Source organism: Hyla sarda, chromosome 1, assembly GCF_029499605.1.
Source record: "Hyla sarda isolate aHylSar1 chromosome 1, aHylSar1.hap1, whole genome shotgun sequence".
Taxonomy (NCBI): domain Eukaryota; kingdom Metazoa; phylum Chordata; class Amphibia; order Anura; family Hylidae; genus Hyla; species Hyla sarda.
This window is the reverse complement of record NC_079189.1, coordinates 394976549-394996165: the sequence shown is the minus strand read 5'-3', so window position 1 is coordinate 394996165 and position 19617 is coordinate 394976549. Positions and strand designations below refer to the sequence as shown.

The window sequence follows — 19617 nt, the reverse complement described above, 5'->3', positions numbered from 1 at the left end:
GCTTCACCTCAGTGGGTTCTATCCTCCCATTGAGTTTGGGCACCTCAGGGTCACCACTCCCCAAGCCACAAAAGTACCTAGGCTCGGCCCAATGACCAGACCTGGAGGGAACAGGTCTCATCAGGAAAGCCATTTTACTGGTGTTGTGGCACCAGCCCCGGAACGCCCTGGTACATCTGTCTCCTCCATGCAGACTCCATCCTACATTAGTGAGAGAGTGACCAACTCATAAGAACAGATACTACACTTGATCTTAGCCAAAAGGCCAAAGCTCGCTATGCTACTTGCATGGCACCCTTTACAAGCAACATTCCTCCTTACACTATTAGGGTAGGGCAGCATGTGGCTCATTTAGCTCGCTAGACTATTTGCGAACCGACCTTCACTTAAAATGTCTTTTTTTTAAATATATATTACTCTTTTATTTGTGCACCTTATTACCACACCCAATATGCGCTTAGTGTGTGTGCGTGGCTTTGACAACATCATGTCACCCAATGTCAATTGAAAAGGGTGACATGGTGCTAGCATAGCGTGCATGGCGAATCAGTGCACTATAAAGGGGGTAATATAACTCATTTATTTCCCAGAGGTGCAGACAGTTCCCATACAGTTCAAGAAAAGCAACAGTTCTTATATCTCCTATGTGACAGCTCCATGGCTAATATGTATGCCCCATAGCTGTCAAAATGAAGAATATGAAGTGGATTGGGCCAGGAGCTAATACACAGACGTTCTAATGTGAGCTCCCATGAACCCACCAAGCAACAGAAGACATGCGATAACTGCGCAGGTGGGACCATCAGTGTATTACTGCAGTGATGGCCTTAACTCTAGGCAATGAGCAAACAACAATAAACATGAGAAGTAGAGAATTACATAGGAACGGCACATTCAATGTTGTACATTCATGTGTTTTTCCTTCTCTCTAGCTCTCAGAATCTTCTGTAGTGCTGTCATGAGAAGTGAGCCCTAAGATATCCCTAGAAACCTCTCTCCCTGCCTACTTGCCCATCCACCCTAAATGACGGATTGACAACTTTGAGCTTGTCCACTCCTGCGCTAAAGTACATAGGCGTCAAAGTCAACAAAACTAACAGAACTGTACATAGTCGGGGAACAGGTCAGGAAAATAACAGGAATACAAAAACCAACAAACAGATAAACCAGGCAGGATATAAATACTAACATAAAACGGGTCAAGAAATCAAGGGCACTGTTCCCACTGGACTCAGAACAATGAAAACACTAGACACCCCACTCAAAGCATGAAGGAACATCAATACCAAAGCAAAATTGACTCCTAGCCAGCAGGCACTCTCCAACGAGTGATCAGGATTCTGGCCTAGGAGAAAACAGAAATACTAAATACAAGTAGACATGGGAACATACATAAGACTCATTCACTCCTAGATAGACAGATTAGCACAGGGCTAAGAGTAGGATTCTGTCCTAGGAGTAGCAGGAATGAACAAGATTAAAAACAGGATTGACAACGCAGTGTGAACACTGACTAAGATATTTCAAGGTAAACGCAGAATGAACATACACAAATACTAAAACTTGAAAATATACTAAAACAAAGCAGGTTAAAATATATATATATATATATATATATATATATATATATCAAACAGGACAGATTACAATGGGTAAAACACAGGATATATGCTAAGACAGACAAAAGCTTAAAGGGGTACTCTGCTACAAACATCTTATCCCCTATCCAAAGTATAGGGGATAAGATGTTAGATTGCTGGGGGCCCCCACGATCTCCGCTGAGGCACCCTAGTCAATCAGTGCACAGATCGAACTCCGCTCCGTGCCAGATGACTGGTGATGCCTGCAGCCATGCCCCCTCCATTCACCTCTATGGGAGGAGGCCTGACGACTATGTACTAGCCATCATGCCCCCTCCCATAGACATGAGTGGGGGGGGTGTTATGGCGTGACGTCACGAATGCGGAGGCTGCGGTGGGACCCAGGAGATCTAACATCTTATCCCCTATCCTTTGGATAGGGGAGAATATGTTTAGAGTGGAGTACCCCTTTAAGATGCATAGTAAACAAGACATGGTCAGAGTACAGGTCTAATTAACAGCCGCAAGTTCCAGCAAAGCTCGGGTCTAAATAACAGAGGATTGCTCTGTGGCTGATGACGGGCGATGCAGGGGACAGAGTATCATGACGTCACGGCTGCGCCCCCTCGTGACGTGACGCCCCGCCCCTCAATGCAAGTTTATGGGAGGGGGGTGTGACGGTCCTCGCTCTGTGCAGCTGAGAAACAGGGGTGCTGCAGGATGGGGCCGGCCTTTGGGGTGTGCGAGCTGTGCGGCTACACAGGGTGCCATAGTAACAGGGGGGCCGGGGCCGACACAGCTCGCAGGCCCCCCGCCACTACACTATATATTGCTGCCTTTATCTGCAATAAAGGATTACATAGACCCATCAATGCAGCACTACAGGCAGCCCGCCGTCTAGCTGTGAAGAGAAGAGTAGGACGGTGAGGGCAGTGCAGTCACATGGTTCGGAAGCCCCTCCCACTGTCACTGTGCACTGACCGAAGCTTCTGTATTATGCATACCGAGGGGAGGAATAGGAACAGCCTGCACCTCTCCTACTGTGTGCTCCTGTCAGAGCTGCCGCTGACCACTGGTAGGAAGCTGTAAATCTAATGATAATGGTGCCGTAAATCTGTCTACACAACAGACTCTAGGACCATGGATGCTTTCCTACAGGCATTTAAAAGCTAGTGTCCTGTGCCTTGCAGACATGAGGCACTAAATGCAAAATGCCTGCAGGAAAGATTCCTCATCCAGTGTTCCCCAACCATGGTGCCTCCAGCTGTTGCAAAACTACAACTCCCAGCATGCCTAAACAGCCAAAAGCTGTCTGGGCATGCTGGGAGTTTTAGTTTTGCAACAGCTGGAGGCACACTGGTTGTGGAAAACTGCCTTAATCTGATGCTGCTGCAGTAAAGTATAAGTCCTGTATATAGGGTCCATGTGAGTCCCAATTTATGAAAGTAAATAAGGAGAAATAGGACACCGGCACTTCCACCACTAGTAATCCAGCCGCACTTCACCTGGATTGAATGCCTAACTTCAGCGCACCCCCCCCCCCCCCCCCCGATTACACTTGTGCACGATGCTGTAAAATGTTCATATGTAGACTTATAGAAGAAAAATACAGAAGCCAGCACTCACCCTTCAGGGGTCACTTTTATTCATAGGGTACGGTACCCCGCCCGCTGATGTACCACCGATGCACTTTATCCTATGAATAAAAGTGATTACTGAATGGTGAGTGCTGGCTTCTGTATTTTTCTTCTATAAGTCCAATTTATGAAAGTCATGAGGTACTATCACATTGCTTCCACTCCCTTATAAGCTCCTCATCTATAGCTGGGTTCCTAATGATTACTAACAATAAGTGTTCCAGGCGCTAAAATTGTTTCATACTTGCTGACTGCCAGTGCGCATGGGGATAGGCGCAGGTGCGTGGATGACGGGGAAAATGTAAGGGAGAAGCGATCACAGCAAGTTACATGGAGCTGGTGGAATGAACCCTGGCTGTGGGGATGAGGAAGTAGAGCACCACAAAATTAGTAGCTGCCGCTGCCGCACACGGCAGTCCTGTGGATCACCAAGCGCTCCTCACATCCCGGGCTAAACTCAGGGAGCTGTCAGCAGTGAGCATCATGGAGACCAGTCCTGCTGCAGCCACGGGTAGGGTTTTCTTCGAGACCCCGGTGAGTGCCGGAAGACTCCTTACAGGGGCTGCTGGAAAGGAAAGTGCTGAGGAAGTGATTTGTGCTAGAGGAGCTGAGCGCCCATCCATCACCCATACATGTGCATGTAGGGTCAGATCATATACTGCTGATGGTGACATCACCTCATGTAACCCTAACTATATCTCCTCTTCAGTGCAGTACAGTCTATTTTTCTCCGTGATCAGCCATCACAGACTATGTAAAGGCAGAGGTGGTATTTATGGTGGCTACTAATAGGAAGCCTAGAAAAATGTCTGCCCCCAAGAGCACAACTTTATGTCCTTCATCTCCAGTCCTGAGAAGCTCCTCATAAATTACATACATAGATGTGACTGAAGGCAGCAGCTCTTTACCATGGACAATGTCTAAGATGCATTCACACTACGTTTTATTTTCGGGACAGGGATCCTGCAGGAGATCTGTGCCAGGCCCCATTTAATTCATTGACCATAATTGTTTTATTTTGTGCTTTTTAAATTTATTTTTTAAGCAGGGCACAGGATATGTGAAGGGGGGCAGGATCCGTCCGTCTAATTATGGAATAAAGAGAGAGGATCTGATTAACCCTTTAAGGACTCAGGGTTTTTGCAGTTTTTGCACTTTTGTTTTTTCCTCCTTACCTTTTAAAAATCATAACCCTTTCAATTTTCCACCTAAAAATCCATATTATGGCTTATTTTTTGCGTCACAAATTCTACTTTGCAGTGACATTAGTCATTTTACCCAAAAATTCACGGCGAAACGGAAAAAAAAATCATTGTGCGACAAAATAGTGCATAATTCAGTAAAAATGACACCTTATCATTATTCTGTAGGTCCATACGGTTAAAATGGTACCCTACTTATGTAGGTTTCATTTTGTCGTACTTCTGGAAAAAATCATAACTACATGCAGGAAAATTTATACGTTTAAAAATGTCATCTACTGACCCCAATAACTTTTTTATTTTTCCACGTACAGGGCGGTATGAGGACTAATTTTTTGCGCCAAGATCTGAAGTTTTTATCTGTATAATTTTTGTTTTGATCAGACTTTTTGGTCACTTTTTATTCATTTTTTAATGGTATAAAAAGTGACCAAAAATACTCATTTTTGGACTTTTTAATTTTTTTGCGCGTACGCCATTGACCGTGCAGTTTAATTAATGATATATTTTTATAGTTCGGACATTTACGCACGCGGCGATACCACATGTTTTTTTTTTTATTTACACTGTTTTATTTTTTTTATGGGAAAAGGGGGGTGATTTAAACTTTTATTAGGGAAGGGGTTAAATGACCTTTATTAACACTTTTTTTAAACTTTTTTTTTGCAGTGTTATAGGTCCCTATGGGACCTATAACACTGCACACACTGATCTCTCATGCTGATCACTGGCGTGTATTAACACGCCTGTGATCAGTGTTATCGGCGCTTGACTGCTCCTGCCTGGATCTCAGGCACGGAGCAGTCATTCGTCGATCAGACACCGAGGAGGCAGGTAAGGGCCCTCCCGGTGTCCTGTAAGCTTTTCGGGACGCCGCGATTTCACCGCGGCGGTTCCGAACAGCCCGACTGACTAGCCGGGATAGTTTCACTTTCACTTTAGAAGCGGCTAAAGGGTTAATACCTCACATTGCCGCGATCGGCGATGTGATGTATTAGCCGTGGGTCCCGGCCGTTGATGAGCGCCGGGACCGACGCGATGTGATGTGGGGCCCCGTTTCATATCGTGAGAGCCGGCGCAGGACGTAAATATACGTGTGTCGTTAAAGGGGTACTCCGGTGCTTAAACATCTTATCCCCTATTCAAAGGATAGGAGATAAGATGCCTGATCGCGGGAGTCCCGCCGCTGGGGACCCCCGGAATAATACACGCGGCACCCCGTTTGTAATCAGTCCCCGGAGCGTGTTCGCTCCAGGACTGATTACCGGCGACTACAGGGCGGGCGGCGTGTGACGTCACGACTGCGCCGGTGTGTGACGTCACGCTCCGCCCCGCAATGCAAGCCTACGGGAGGGGGCGTGATAGCTGAGTCTGATTAAGGGGGACTGGTGAAGGGGGGAGGGTCTGATTAAGGGGGTCTGCATCTGATTAAGGGGGACATGGGACTGGTGAAGGGGGACATGGGACTGATTAAGGGGGCATGGGACTGATTAAGGGGGCAGGGGACTGATTAAGGGGGATACGGGATTGATTAAGGGGAGGCAAGGTTTTCATTGAACAGGTGGCCAAGGGTTTTGGTGATGGGAATGAATATTTGTTACAAAGATGTTTTTTCTCTTTGTGTATGTTTATGGGGTAATGGGGGGGGGGGGGGGCACAAGGTTAGCTCGCACAGGGCGCCTGAACACCTAAGTCTGGCCCTGGCTGCAGGAGAGATCGCAGGGGTCCCCAGCAGCAGGACCCTCGCGATCAGACATCTTATCCCCTATCCTTTGGATAATGGATAAGATGTCTAGGGGCGAAGTACCCCTTTCAGAGTTGAAGGTATCTGAGAAGATCAGAACATTCAACTAATGTAACACAATTCCCTCAAATAGTCCTTGTGGTCAGGTTAACATGTGGTGATGTGAGATGAAAATACCATATCCTACTGAATAAAGGATATCCCAACCTACAAGTGTAACAGTAATTAAACAACTAACTAGGCCTGAGGTGTGCCCGGGAGGCCGTAAAGGTAGCCTGAAAGAAGAGGGCTACCCAGAGGATGGTAGTTAAAATGAAACCTAAGAAAAAAGGGGTTGGGAGGGTGGGGGAAACACTGCGGTGCTGTAGCAGAGACCCAAGCCTCAGGGTACCTGCTTATGTAACGCCCAGACCCCTCCCACAAATTAGGTTAACTGTTACCAGCTAACTTTTACTTGTGGTCAGGTTAACATGTGGTGATGTGAGATGAAAATACCATATCCTACTGAATAAAGGATATCCCAACCTACAAGTGTAACAGTAATTAAACAACTAACTAGGCCTGAGGTGTGCCTGGGAGGCCGTAAAGGTAGCCTGAAAGAAGAGGGCAAAAACCAGATAATTTATTTGAGCAATTCTTCAAACATTGGCCAATTGGCTAAAGGCTCTAGCCATCTCTACTTGTGGATCAGGAATGTACCTCTGGAAGCAGGGTGAGCTCCACCGACCTAGCTTCTTAATGAGGTGTGAAGGTATGGCGTGCTTTGAGGCTGAAGATGCTGCCCCGATCCGGAAAGAATGACCAGACACAGTGGCTGGATCCATACCTGCATGGCGTGCTAAAATGTGTATATGCCTCACAAAGTCCTTAGTAGTCAATAGAGAGACTGGGAAGGGGAGTAAAGGATAATCCGGAGATTTATTGGCTAGTAGTTCTAACAGTTGCTGGAGAACATTAACTGGACACCACTGGTTGCGAGTCGGATAGAAGCTGATTTCAACCTGTTTTAATTGTTGCGTTTTAGTGTGACCTAGTGCCAGCTTGAAGCCTGACCCGGCAGGAGATAAGTGTTTAACTTGGAGTGCATTGGAGTTGTATGATGTTTTGGTGAATTCCCCTGGTCTAAGGAATCCATTGAAGGCCAAATAGATAGCCGCCTTGATGACCAAGCTAGCGGAGTGACTGAAGGGAGCACCGTCCAGGATGGAACTGAAAATCTGGAATTTGGCAGCAGATACCGGGACCCTGGAAGGTGGCTTCGGTCCCTGCGCTCTCTCGATACCCTTTAATGCGGCTTTGATCAGGTGTGAGCCAAGGATGGATGGAAGACCAGGGAAACTGAGAGAACGATGGTGTTGTATTCCGGCTAGGTATAGTCTGATGGCACTATGAGATAATTTGAGGGAGGAGTGGCAAAATGATACAAACGCTAATAAGTATTGAATATCAAAAGGGGAGGTGGTAGGATATTTGAGTAAGAACTTTTGAAAGGCATTCCATGCGACCTTGTATGATCTCGCCGTGTTGGGGGCTAATGACTGATTAATTAAATTTAAGGCCCCTAACCAGTGACCATTTAGTCCAACATCAATGAGCTGAGAGGGGGTGCTGATGTGGCCATTCTGTCTGCTTCTGGCATGATATGATGGAACACCTGGAAATTAAAGCGGGAGAGACTGTCAGCAGCTGTGTTTCGACTCCCTTCGATGTAGACACATTCTATGTGGAATTCCCTCATGAGGGCTGTGTGCACCAGTCTACGCAAAAAGGACATGATAGTGAGAGACCTGGATCTTCCTTTGCAAATAATGTCCCGAATGGTGATGTTATCAGTGTGGAACACTACTGACTTACCCTGCCATAGATGACCCCATGTTAAGGCAGCTGCCACTATTGGTACTATTTCAAAAAGGGCTGACGTGGTGGTGAAGTCAGGAAGGGCGAGAAGCTCGGGGGACCACTGTTCGGCCAGCCAATGCGTGCCACAAATGGCTGCATAACCCACTGATGCGGCGGCGTCAGTGATGACTACGGGCGAACATCTGTCAGCTAATGGGATGAACATTGACACCCCATTCCATCCTGCCAAGAACTGATCCCACATAATTCAGTCGGCTCTGGCTGCTTGGTCCAGGATTACTAATGAATCCATCTCGGGAGCTGAAGGCAGCAGGGCGAGCAACCTGGAAACAAAGGACCTGCCCTGAGGAACAATCCCCATGTTCAGAATGCCTAGGAGGCTTAGGAGCTGATGTCTGTCCGTTGCCGGGGAGCGAGTCATGCTGTGTATCACCTCCCGGATGCGCCCTAATTTCTCACTGGGTAATCTGGCCACCATGTCCATCGAGTCTAGAATTACTCCCAAAAACGTGAGAGAAGTAGCAGGGCCCTCTAGTTTCCTCACTGCTACTGGGATGTTAAGGCAGGAAAAGACTGACAACAAGGTCTGTAAATCTTTAGGTACCCCTCCCGGACTTTCAAGCAATAGAAAATCATCCAAGTAATGTAGCACGTTGGCACAGGACCAATGGTTTATCAAAGCCCATTCCAAAGCCGAGGCAAAGGTATCAAACAGCCGGGGGCTGCTCTTGGCACAGAAGGTGAGGCGAGTGGCGAAATAATATAGCCCCCCCATTTGATACCGTGCCACTGCCATAGCTCAGGGTGAAGCGGTAATAACTTGAAGGCATCAGAAATATCCGCCTTTGACAACCAGGTACCATGGCCAAGATTCAGAATCCGCTGGATGGCTACATCCACAGACGTGTATTTCATTGCAAATTCCTCAGAGGGAATTAAGGAGTTAATGCTGGGAGTGCATGAAGAATGGGGCGCGGACAAGTCGTATATGAGACGGAATTTATTGGAGAACTTGCCGCACGCCACCCCGATGGGGCTGACCCTCCACTGGTTAAAGGGGGCCCTTTGGAAGGGGCCAATTATGAAACCTTTAGCAATTTCGTTCCTTAACCCCTTAAGGACTCAGCCCATTTTGGCCTTAAGGACTCAGACAATTTAATTTTTACGTTTTCATTTTTTCCTCCTCGCCTTCTAAAAATCATAACTCTTTTATATTTTCATCCACAGACTAGTATGAGGGCTTGTTTTTTGCGCGACCAGTTGTCCTTTGTAATGACATCACTCATTATATCATAAAATGTATGGCGCAACCAAAAAACACTATTTTTGTGGGGAAATTAAAACGAAAAACGCAATTTTGCTAATTTTGGAAGGTTTTGTTTTCACGCCGTACAATTTATGGTAAAAATGACGTGTGTTCTTTATTCTGAGGGTCAATACGATTAAAATGATACCCATTATTATATACTTTTATATTATTGTTGCGCTTAAAAAAAATCACAAACTTTTTAACCAAATTAGTACGTTTATAATCCCTTTATTTTGATGACCTATAACTTTTTTATTTTTCCGTATAAGCGGCGGTATGGGGGCTCATTTTTTGCGCCATGATCTGTACTTTTTTTTGATACCACATTTGTATATAAAAAACTTTTAATACATTTTTTATAATTTTTTTTTTAATAAAATGAATTAAAAAAGTAGGAATTTTGGACTTTTTTAATTTTTTTTCGTTCACGCCGTTCACCGTACGGGATCATTAACATTTTATTTTAATAGTTCGGACATTTACGCACGCGGCGATACCAAATATGTCTATAAAAAATGTTTTTTACGCTTTTTGGGGGTAAAATAGGAAAAAACGGACGTTTTACTTTTTTATTGGGGGAGGGGATTTTTCACTTTTTTTTTACTTTTACTTTTACATTTTTTTACATTTTTTTTTACACTTGAATAGTCCCCATAGGGGACTATTCATAGCAATACCATGATTGCTAATACTGATCTGTTCTATGTATAGGACATAGAACAGATCAGTATTATCGGTCATCTCCTGCTCTGGTCTGCTCGATCACAGACCAGAGCAGGAGACGCCGGGAGCCGCACGGAGGAAGGTGAGGGGACCTCCGTGCGGCGTTATGAATGATCGGATCCCCGCAGCAGCGCTGCGGGCGATCCGATCGTTCATTTTAATCGCGAACTGCCGCAGATGCCGGGATCTGTATTGATCCCGGCACCTGAGGGGTTAATGGCGGACGCCCGCGAGATCGCGGGCGTCGGCCATTGCCGGCGGGTCCCTGGCTGCGATCAGCAGCCGGGATCAGCCGCGCATGACACGGGCATCGCTCCGATGCCCGCGGTTATGCTTAGGACGTAAATGTACGTCCTGGTGCGTTAAGTACCACCTCACCAGGACGTACATTTACGTCCTGCGTCCTTAAGGGGTTAAAAGCTCTTCCACTACTTCCGGGTTCCTGGCTGCTGATTGTAAATTCTGACACTCATATGTTCCTTCCGGAAGACTGACTAGCCCGGTCTGAAAACCCTCATTGAAACCCCTGTAGAGAAATTCTACCAAAACCGGATCTGGATGGCCCTGTAGATAAGCCCTAAGAACCTGGGTGTTGACCCTGCCTAGTCATGCTTCTGACCCAGCTTTTTTAGGGCACTGAGTCTTGGGGTGTGCTCTGTGGCACAAACTGCACACATGCAGCAAGCGACATCGGCTGAATCTGCAAGATGAATAATTAAAGTTGTTGCAAATTTGAGCGTTTCCCATAAAATGCACAGGTCTGCCAAGCTTGTCTACAGCCGGACCTGGTTGAGGCTTGGTAACCGAGCTGCCCTCGGCCGCGGAAGTGGTGGCTTGGGTGTTAGGGCACCAGTTGGTGGCGTGGGTAGATGACTGGCAGACAGCGCAAAGTGGTGCCCTAAGCCCAGCGAAATGCCGACAGAATAACTCTGTGTCAAGGACAGCCCAATTAGTAGCCTGCTGGAACTGGAACAAAGTGGCGGCAGCCTTTGCGGAAAAGGAACGATGGTAATCGTAGAATGAAAAACCTCCGTACTTGTATCCCAAGTCTACCAGTTTGTGGAGATACTGGTCCAGTTCTATGCGCCTGTTGGGGCTGACTGCGCAAATCACATCCCTAAAGAGCCCAAATGCCAGAACGAACTCCGGGATATTGAGTTTCCTACTAAGCCTAGGGTCTCTAGCCCTAACAGTGACTGAAACCTCGCCACATGCGAAAGTCCTGTTGTCCAGAACATCTTGCAAAGCCACCAGGAGAGTAACCAAGTTGACATCTTTCCCCTCAAGGATGTCTCTCCTGATGGCTTCGGGTATAAAATGCGCTGGAATGAGACTGACAGATGGTGATGACGTACCTGAGGAGGCTAACCCTGAGGTTTGCCCGGTAAAAGCAGCAACGTTCCATGAGCCAGATGAGGCTGGGGCGGCCGTAGAAATTACCGGTGTGGCAGAAGTAGCTGGTGTAGGATTAGGGATGGAGCCTGCGGCACCAGTCGCCGTAACCGATGCCACTGGTGTGGCAAGTGCAGAGGATGCCGATGGAATTGCCGGTGCGGAGACAGAATCGCGAGCCTCCAGTGCAACCATTCTATCCTGCATCTCCTGCATGGAGGTGGATGGAGTGTTTAAGATTGTGTGAATCTGAACTAGGGATGGGGAGTCACGGCTCGAGTGCCCTTGAGGAGCCCTTGGGGTCCCCTGGGAATGCAAAATCTTAAACAGTTCGGCTTTCCTCGCCGTGGCAGGGAAAGGGATCCCCCGACGACGGAGTTCAGTCGTGATTTTTGGGATGGTCCAAGCTCTGAGCAACATCGTACTTCCCGCGGCTGATGATCTAGCGGGTGAAGAGGGAGCTGCTGCCCCTTCCATGCTCTCAGAGACGTGAGACATCCCCTAGAAAACAATGAAGAGCTATCAGGAAATTAACCTTGTACCCTAGGATCCCGCTGCGACAAGACAGAAGACAGACGTGAGGCGTGTGGATTGAAATTGAATCTGCCTCTAGAAGTGCATACAGACAAGACAGATGAACTATTAATATAAATATGCATAAACCAGAATACAAGGCGCGAGGATTGACGAGGGCAATCCACCTCTACTGGCATAGTGAGCCTACCCCTCCTACTTTACCGCACCCGAAGATAATAGAAAAGAGGACTCGAGGATTGGCCCGGCAATCCGCCTCAAAAGACGTAGGTAAAGTGTGCATAAGACAATTAACTAACTACAGGCCTGTTAGCCAAAATACTTACTATTCACACTTGACACACTAAGGAAGGAAAAAGAAAGAGAAAAAAAAATAATAATAATACTCAAAAGAAACTGTTGTACCAACCCCGTCAAGTAAAAACAAGTAAAACCAAAATGCTACCTTGCAACCCCGAAGCCAAAAAAAAGGACCTCTTAGGTAGAGAGCGGAGATAGGAAAACTAGACCTATAAGTGACAGAAAATGTGAGAACCTATAATGACCTATCCATCATGAAAACCTCGGGTGATAAGTTCCTAAGTTAAGCATGAATACGTACTCAAGTAACACTAAGTGCAGCTGAAAAGTGGGAATTGAGTCCCTCGTGACACAAGATACCGATCAGGAAAATCTGAAATAAAGGTAAGCTGAGTGTATAATACCACGGCAATATCAAAGACGTATGCTGCTGCTATGACAATGCTGTGTAAAAGTGACTTCATACATCTTGATCCATGCCAGTGCCGATGCCCCCACCCCCTCCATGTTCCTGCCAGAACCCGAGCAGGACCCGGTAATATTACATGACCAGATTCGTGGAGCCCAATCCAGTGTGAGCCTGAAGCCCCCCCCCCCCCCCCCACGTGACTGCCCCCAGTGTCTCCTCTGCTCCGCCCCCTAACCCTGGGATGCAGCAGCCATGCGACGAAGAAAGCGCACGAACGCAAACAAATCCCCCCCCCCCTTTTTTTTTTTTCGTACAGCCAGCGCGACAAATGCTCATGTACCAGGGACTGGAAGGAGGCCGTGTGAACAGCGGCGAGCATGGCCGCGAATGAGAGGGGAAACATCAAGACCCGGACAGAGCGATGCCCCCGACATGCGAGGCCCGGCGCCGCGCACGCAACATAACCACGCCACGCGCACAGACGCCGGCCCCCCCATGCCCGGCACACCGAGCGCCCATGCCGAAAAGAAATCCCCCCCCCCCCAGAGCGCATCTGCTTAGTGCATCCAGGCAGTGCCATAGCGAGGTCATGACACCCCGGAGCCGCGCCCCCCCCCCCCCCCCCGGCTTCTTCAGGTGAGACGCCCGGCGTCGTGAATGTAAGTGTGCGGCCGCCGTCAGCCATATAGCGTCCCGTGTGCTCATGGCTCGGGGTAAAGTATGGCCGAGTAGCGAGCGGCAATGTGGGCTACCGAGCCCCGAACACGTAAGAACGAAACATTAGTAATCGATAGGAGGCTCGGAAGGACGGAGCCCTTACCTGATTTCCCGAAGATAGGATGCGAACTGGAATTGGGCCAGGAACCGGAAACACTGCGGTGCTATAGCAGAGACCCAAGCCTCGGGGTCCCTGCTTATGTAACGCCCAGACCCCTCCCACAAATTAGGTTAACTGTTACTAGCTAACCTTTACATATCTGTGTATAGTAATCTTACATAGTATTTGGGATCTCAGATTTTTTGCAGATTCTTCTTAAAAATGAAGAGGGAACTGTAAAAGGTAACATTTGTTATGCAAACATACATAGCTAATTAAGATCAATTGTGATGGCAACATTTTGCAAACTATTGTGTATTTTAAATAATTGCAGGATGTTGACTGTACAGTAAATGTGGATCTGCTGTAACTATATATTTTTTTTTTTTTTTTTACATTACTTCAATTGTATTTAGATGAAAAAAATGGATCCATTAGAATTCAGTATACTTATTCCTCACCTTTAAATTAGTGACTATCGATTTGAGCTCAGCATTTTCTTTCTTTATGGCTTTTAATTCACTATGGACAAATATTATTTGTTAAACACAGCCTGTGTGAAATACATGCACAAAAACAAAAGCACAGCAAGGTAAAAAAAATACATGATTAATACTTTTCCTGATTTTCAATCTTCTGTAGGGCCTCTGTGTAAGCATTTTGAACTTTAGTAATGTATTGTTTGTAGAAAGTCACATGATGTTCATGTTGTTGCTTTTGAAAATTCCATACCTTTAGGATAAAAGCATAATGAACAGAGATCACTGCCTTTGTTTGGATCCAGAGCAGTGATGAATTCTGTTGTAAACAAAAAAAATTTAACCTGGCCTAACACTCAACCTAATGATGACTTTGTAGAGCATGTTACATAATTTGGGATTCAGCTAAAAGGTATCTTATATTTGGAACTTGGCCATTTAGACAATAGCATCTTAGGAAAAAATCTGATTTATTTTTTAGGGAAATTCTTTCTCCCCTAACTCACCATTGACTAACAGCCCAAGTTTCTACCTGTGCACTAAGTAGGCATCAGTTAACCCGTACAGGACCCAGGGCGTATGGATACGCCTTCTGTACCTGGGTCTTAAAGACCTAGGGTGTACCTGTATGCCCGTGGGAATTACGGTCCCTGCCGCGCGCCTGCCGGGGACCGGACCGGGGTACTGCTGATATCGATCAGCAGGCACCCCGCGCAAATGCCCAGGGGGGTCATCAGACCTCCCCCCATGTGGACGATCAGCGCAAATCGCAAGTGAATTCACACTTGCGATTTGCGCCTATTCCGGGTCATACGGGTCTATGGTGACCCGGAATATAAGGGGGATCGCGGTTGTCCATGACACCTACGATCCCCTGAAGGGAAAGGAGTGAGGTGGCAGGGGTGCCACCCTTCCTATCCCTGCTATTGGTCGTCAAAACCGACGACCAATAGCAGATCGGGGGCGTTAACTTTAGTTTTCCCCGTCCTGCCCACTCAAAATAGGCAGGGCAGGACGGGGAAACCAGAGGGGACTGGGCGCCGAACATCACTTACCCATCGGTGGAGGCTAGGGTACGCGATAGGCTGCGGTGATCGGCTCAGGTGGCATGTCGTGCGGCTGTTTCCCTGGATCCTACGGAAGCCGGTGAGTTGCCTAGCAACATCTGGAGGGCTACAGTTTGAGACCACTATAGAGTGGTCTCAAACTGTAGCCCTCTAGATGTTGCAAAACTACAACTCCCAGCATGCCCAGACAGCTGTTTGGGCATGCTGGGATTTGTAGTTTTGCAACAGCTGGAGTCCTACAGTTTGAGACCACTATACAGTGGTCTCTAAACTGTATCCCTTCAGATCTTGCAAAACTACAACTCGTAACATGCCCACACAGCTGTTTGCTGTCTGGGCATGCTGGGATTTGTAGTTTTGCAACATCTGGAGGTCCACAGTTTGGAGATCACTGTGCAGTGGTCTCTAACTGTAGCCCTCCAGATGTTGCAAAACTGCAAATCCCAGCATGCCCAGACAGTAAACAGCTGTCTCGGCATGCTGGGAGTTGTAGTTGCGCACATCCAGCTGTTGCATAACTACATCTCCGAGAATCAGTACATGCTGGGAGTTGTAGTTTTGCAACAGCTGGAGGCACACTGGTTGGAAAATACTGAGTTAGGTAACAGAACCTAACTGAAGGTTTTCCAACCAGTGTGCCTCCAGCTGTTGCAAACTACAACTCCCAGCATGAGCGGTCTGTCAGTACATGCTGGGAGTTGTAGTTTTAAAACAGCTGGAGGTTTGCCACCCCCCCCCCATGTGAACGTACAGGATACATTCACACGGGCAGGCTTACAGTAAGTTTCCTGCTTCAAGTATGAGCTGCGGCAAATTTTTCTAACACATAATAAAGGGTAAAACATTACATATACACCCCCTTACACTGTCCCCCCCTCCCCCCAATAAAAATGAAAAACATATTGTACGGCAGTGTTTCCAAAACAGAGCCTCCAGCTGTTGCAAAACAACAACTCCCAGCATTTCTGGACAGCCACTGACTGTTCAGGCATGCTGGGAGTTTAGCAACAGCTGGAGGCACCCTGTTTGGGAATCACTGGTGTAGAATACCCCTATGTCCACCCCTATGCAATCCCTAATTTAGTCCTCAAATGCGCATGGCGCTCTCTCACTTCGGAGCCCTGTCGTATTTCAAGGAAAAAGTTTAGGGCCACATATGGGGTATTTCCGTACTCGGGAGAAATCATACTACAAATTTTGGGGGGCTTTTTCTCCTTTTACCCCTTATGAAAAGGAAAAGTTGCGGGCTACACCAGCCTGTTAGTATAAAAAAATAAAAAATGTTACACTAACATGCTGGTGTTGCCCCATACTTTTGATTTTCACAAGTGTTAAAAGGAAAAAAAGACCCCCCAAAATTAGTAACGCAATTTCTCCTGAGTACGGGAATACCCCATATGTGGGCGCACAACAAGGCTCAGGAGTGAGGCCTAAATTGGTGATTTGCACAGGGTTTGGCTGATTTTACAGCGGTTCTGACATAAACGCAAAATAAGAAATACACACGTGACCCCATTTTGGAAACGACACCCCTCATGGAACGTAACAAGGGGTATAGTGAGCCTTAACACCCCACAGGTGTTTAATGAAAATTCTTCAAAGTTGGATGGAAAAAAATATATAATTTTCACTAAAATGCTGGTGTTACCCTAAATTTCTTCTGAGTAAGAATATACCCCATTATGTGGATGTAAAGTGCTCTGCTGGCGCACTACAATGCTCAGAAGAGTAGGAGCACTATTGGGATTTTGAAGAGAAAATTTGTCTGGAATTGAAGGCCACGTGTGTTTACAAAGCCCCCATAGTGCCAGAACAATGGACCCCCCCACATGTGACCCCATTTTGGAAACTACACCCCTTATGTAATGTAATAAGGGGTACAGTGAGCATTTACGCCTCACTGGTGTCTGACAGATTTTTGGAACAGTGGTCCGTGAAAATGAAAAATTTAACTTTTCATTTGCACAGCCCACTGTTCCAAAGTCCTGTCAAACGCCAGTGGGGTGTAAATACTCACTGCACCCTTTATTAAATCCTGTGAGGCGTGTAGTTTCCAAAATGGGGTCACATGTGGGGGGGGGTCCACTGTTCTGGCACCATGGGTGGCTTTGTATACGCACATGGCCCCCGACTTCCATTCCAACCAAATTCTGTCTCCAAAAGCTCAATGGCACTCCTCCTCTTCTGAGCATTGTAGTTTGCCCGCAGAGCACTTGACATCCACACATTGGGTATTTCCATACTCAGACGAAATGGGGTTACAAATTTTGGGGGTCATTTTCTCCTATTACCCCTTGTAAAAATGTAAAATTTGGGGAAAAAACAGCATTTTAGTGAAAAAAAAAGTTTTTCTCATTTACACATCTGACTTTAACAAAAAGTCATCAAACACCTGTGGGGTGTTAATGCTCACTGGACCCCTTGTTACGTGCCTTGAGGGGTGTAGTTTCCAAAATAGTATGCCATGTGGGTTTTTCTTTGCTGTTCTGGCACCATAGGGGCTTCCTAAATGTGACATGCCCCCCCAAAAACCATTTCAGAAAAACTCACTCTCCAAAATCCCACTGTCGCTCCTTCCCTTCTGAGCCCTCTACTGCGTCCGCTGAATACTTGATATACACATATGAGGTATTTCCTTACGCGAGAGAAATTGGGTTACACATTTAAGGAATATTTCTCTCCTTTTACCCCTTGTAAAAATTCAATAACTGGGTCTACAAGAACATGCCAGTGTAAAAAATGAAGATTTTGAATTTTCTCCTTCAATTTGCTGCTATTCCTGTGAAACACCTAAAGGGTTAACAAACATTTTGAATGTCATTTTGAATACTTTGAGGGGTGCAGTTTTTATAATGGGGTCATTTATGGGGTATTTCGAATATGAAAGCCCTTCAAATAAACTTCAAAACTGAACTGGACCCTGAAAAATGTCGATTTTGAAAATTTTGCGAAAAATTGGAAAATTGCTGCTATACTTTGAAGCCCTCTGATGTCTTCCAAAAGTAAAAACATGTCAACTTCATGATGCAAACATAAAGTAGACATATTGTATATGTGAATCAATATATAATTTATTTGGAATATTCATTTTCCTTATTAGCAGAGAGCTTCAAATTTGAAAAAATGCAACATTTTCAATTTTTTCATCAAATTTTGGAATTTTTCACCAAGAAATGATGCAAGTATCGACAACATTTTACCTCTAACATAAAGTAGAATATGTCACGAAAAAACAATCTTGGAATCTGAATGAAAGTTAAAAGCATCCCAGATGTATTAAATGATTAAAGTGACAGTGGTCAGATGTGCAAAAAATGGCCGGATCCTACAGTGAAAATTGTCTGGGTCCTTAAGGGGTTAATAGTGAAGGGCAGGAATGTGGAGTGAATGTAGCAAACTCAGTTTAGAGTATGCTCTATTATTTCTTAGCAGATATTACCCACGAATTATAATAATGTTCTATGCTGTTTAGTGTGTTCACCCAATAGACCAGTTACTATAGTTGACTGCCCTTAGCTCAGGTAGTACATTATGGTGACAGATCCACTTTGAATTGTTCCTACTGGGGGACACATGCGCTTAGCTAATTTGTGAGGATGCACTCCATGTGAACTACATGTTTTGGCCATAAAAGCGCTGTTTGTGCAACTCCCCCAGCCTGAAACCTCCTATATGTGGTAGTCAAGAAGTCCAGGCACACCAAGAAGCACTCTAAACTCAACACACCAGTTTTTTTCTCAAACTATACTAAGATGTTCATTGTGGACAGAGTTGGCGAAACCTGTATCTGATGTTTTCAACCAAATTTCAACTTAAAAACATGTGTCTCTGATGTTGAAACTCCTATGCATGGTGCAGCGATCCCTGTGGACCACCATGACCTGGATGAACAGTCCCGTAAGATGGAAGTTGGGGAATTGAAGCTCGAGGATTTGGAGAACAGATCCAGGAGAGTGAACATTAGGGTCGATGGCTCCAGGAAACTGTGAGCAACTTTGTTAAATTACTAACCTTTTCCATGCACTGCTCCTGCAATCTGACTTTATTCACAGAGCTTTTTTAAAGTCAGAGCCCCAGATGTGCCAAGATACATTTGGGGGATTTATCAAAACCTGTGTAGAGGAAAAGTGGTGAAGTTACCCATAGCAACCAGATTGTATCTTTCATTTTTAAAAAGGCCTCTGAAAAAAATTGAAAACAAAAAGCTATGCAATTGGTTGCTATGGGCAACTGCACCACTCTTTACACAGGTTTTAATACATCTCCCACATTGTTCTGAAATTGCATCATTCTCAAGTAAGTGAACAACTACTGGGTGCATCTCGTAATCTCTGTTTTACTGAACATGCCACCATCTGTTTCCCTCTATGCCGACTTGGAACCCACCGTACTAGAAAGGTACCAAAATCTGAGGCCTATACCTTTGGCACTTCAAATGGCACAAGTGCACATTTCAGTTTCAGTATTACAGGATTTGATCCCTACCTAAAAAAATTGAAATTTGTCTGAAAGAAGGAATACCGTGTGACACTACTCTGACTTCTTCTTCTCAACCATAATGCCA

At 45.9% G+C, this 19617-nt stretch overlaps 1 protein-coding gene across 16 annotated transcripts in view; it reads right to left on the bottom strand.

Annotated features, from left to right (window-relative positions):
- The window catches only part of RNF212B (ring finger protein 212B), a 465717-nt gene that overhangs the window by 308318 nt on the left and 137782 nt on the right, over positions 1-19617 (bottom strand). For 15 of the 16 annotated variants that reach the window (XR_008845195.1, XR_008845189.1, XR_008845186.1 and 12 more), the window contains 2 exons: positions 14124-14239; positions 13969-14029 (listed from right to left, as the gene is read on the bottom strand). The exons of the other annotated variant lie outside the window; for it this stretch is intronic. Coding sequence is in view for 9 of the 15 variants with exons in the window: in XM_056526195.1 (XP_056382170.1) it covers positions 13969-14029; positions 14124-14239 (177 nt within the window). In the remaining 6 variants the exon portion in view is untranslated. The remainder of the gene's footprint in view (positions 1-13968; positions 14030-14123; positions 14240-19617) is intronic. 16 annotated transcript variants of the gene reach the window in all.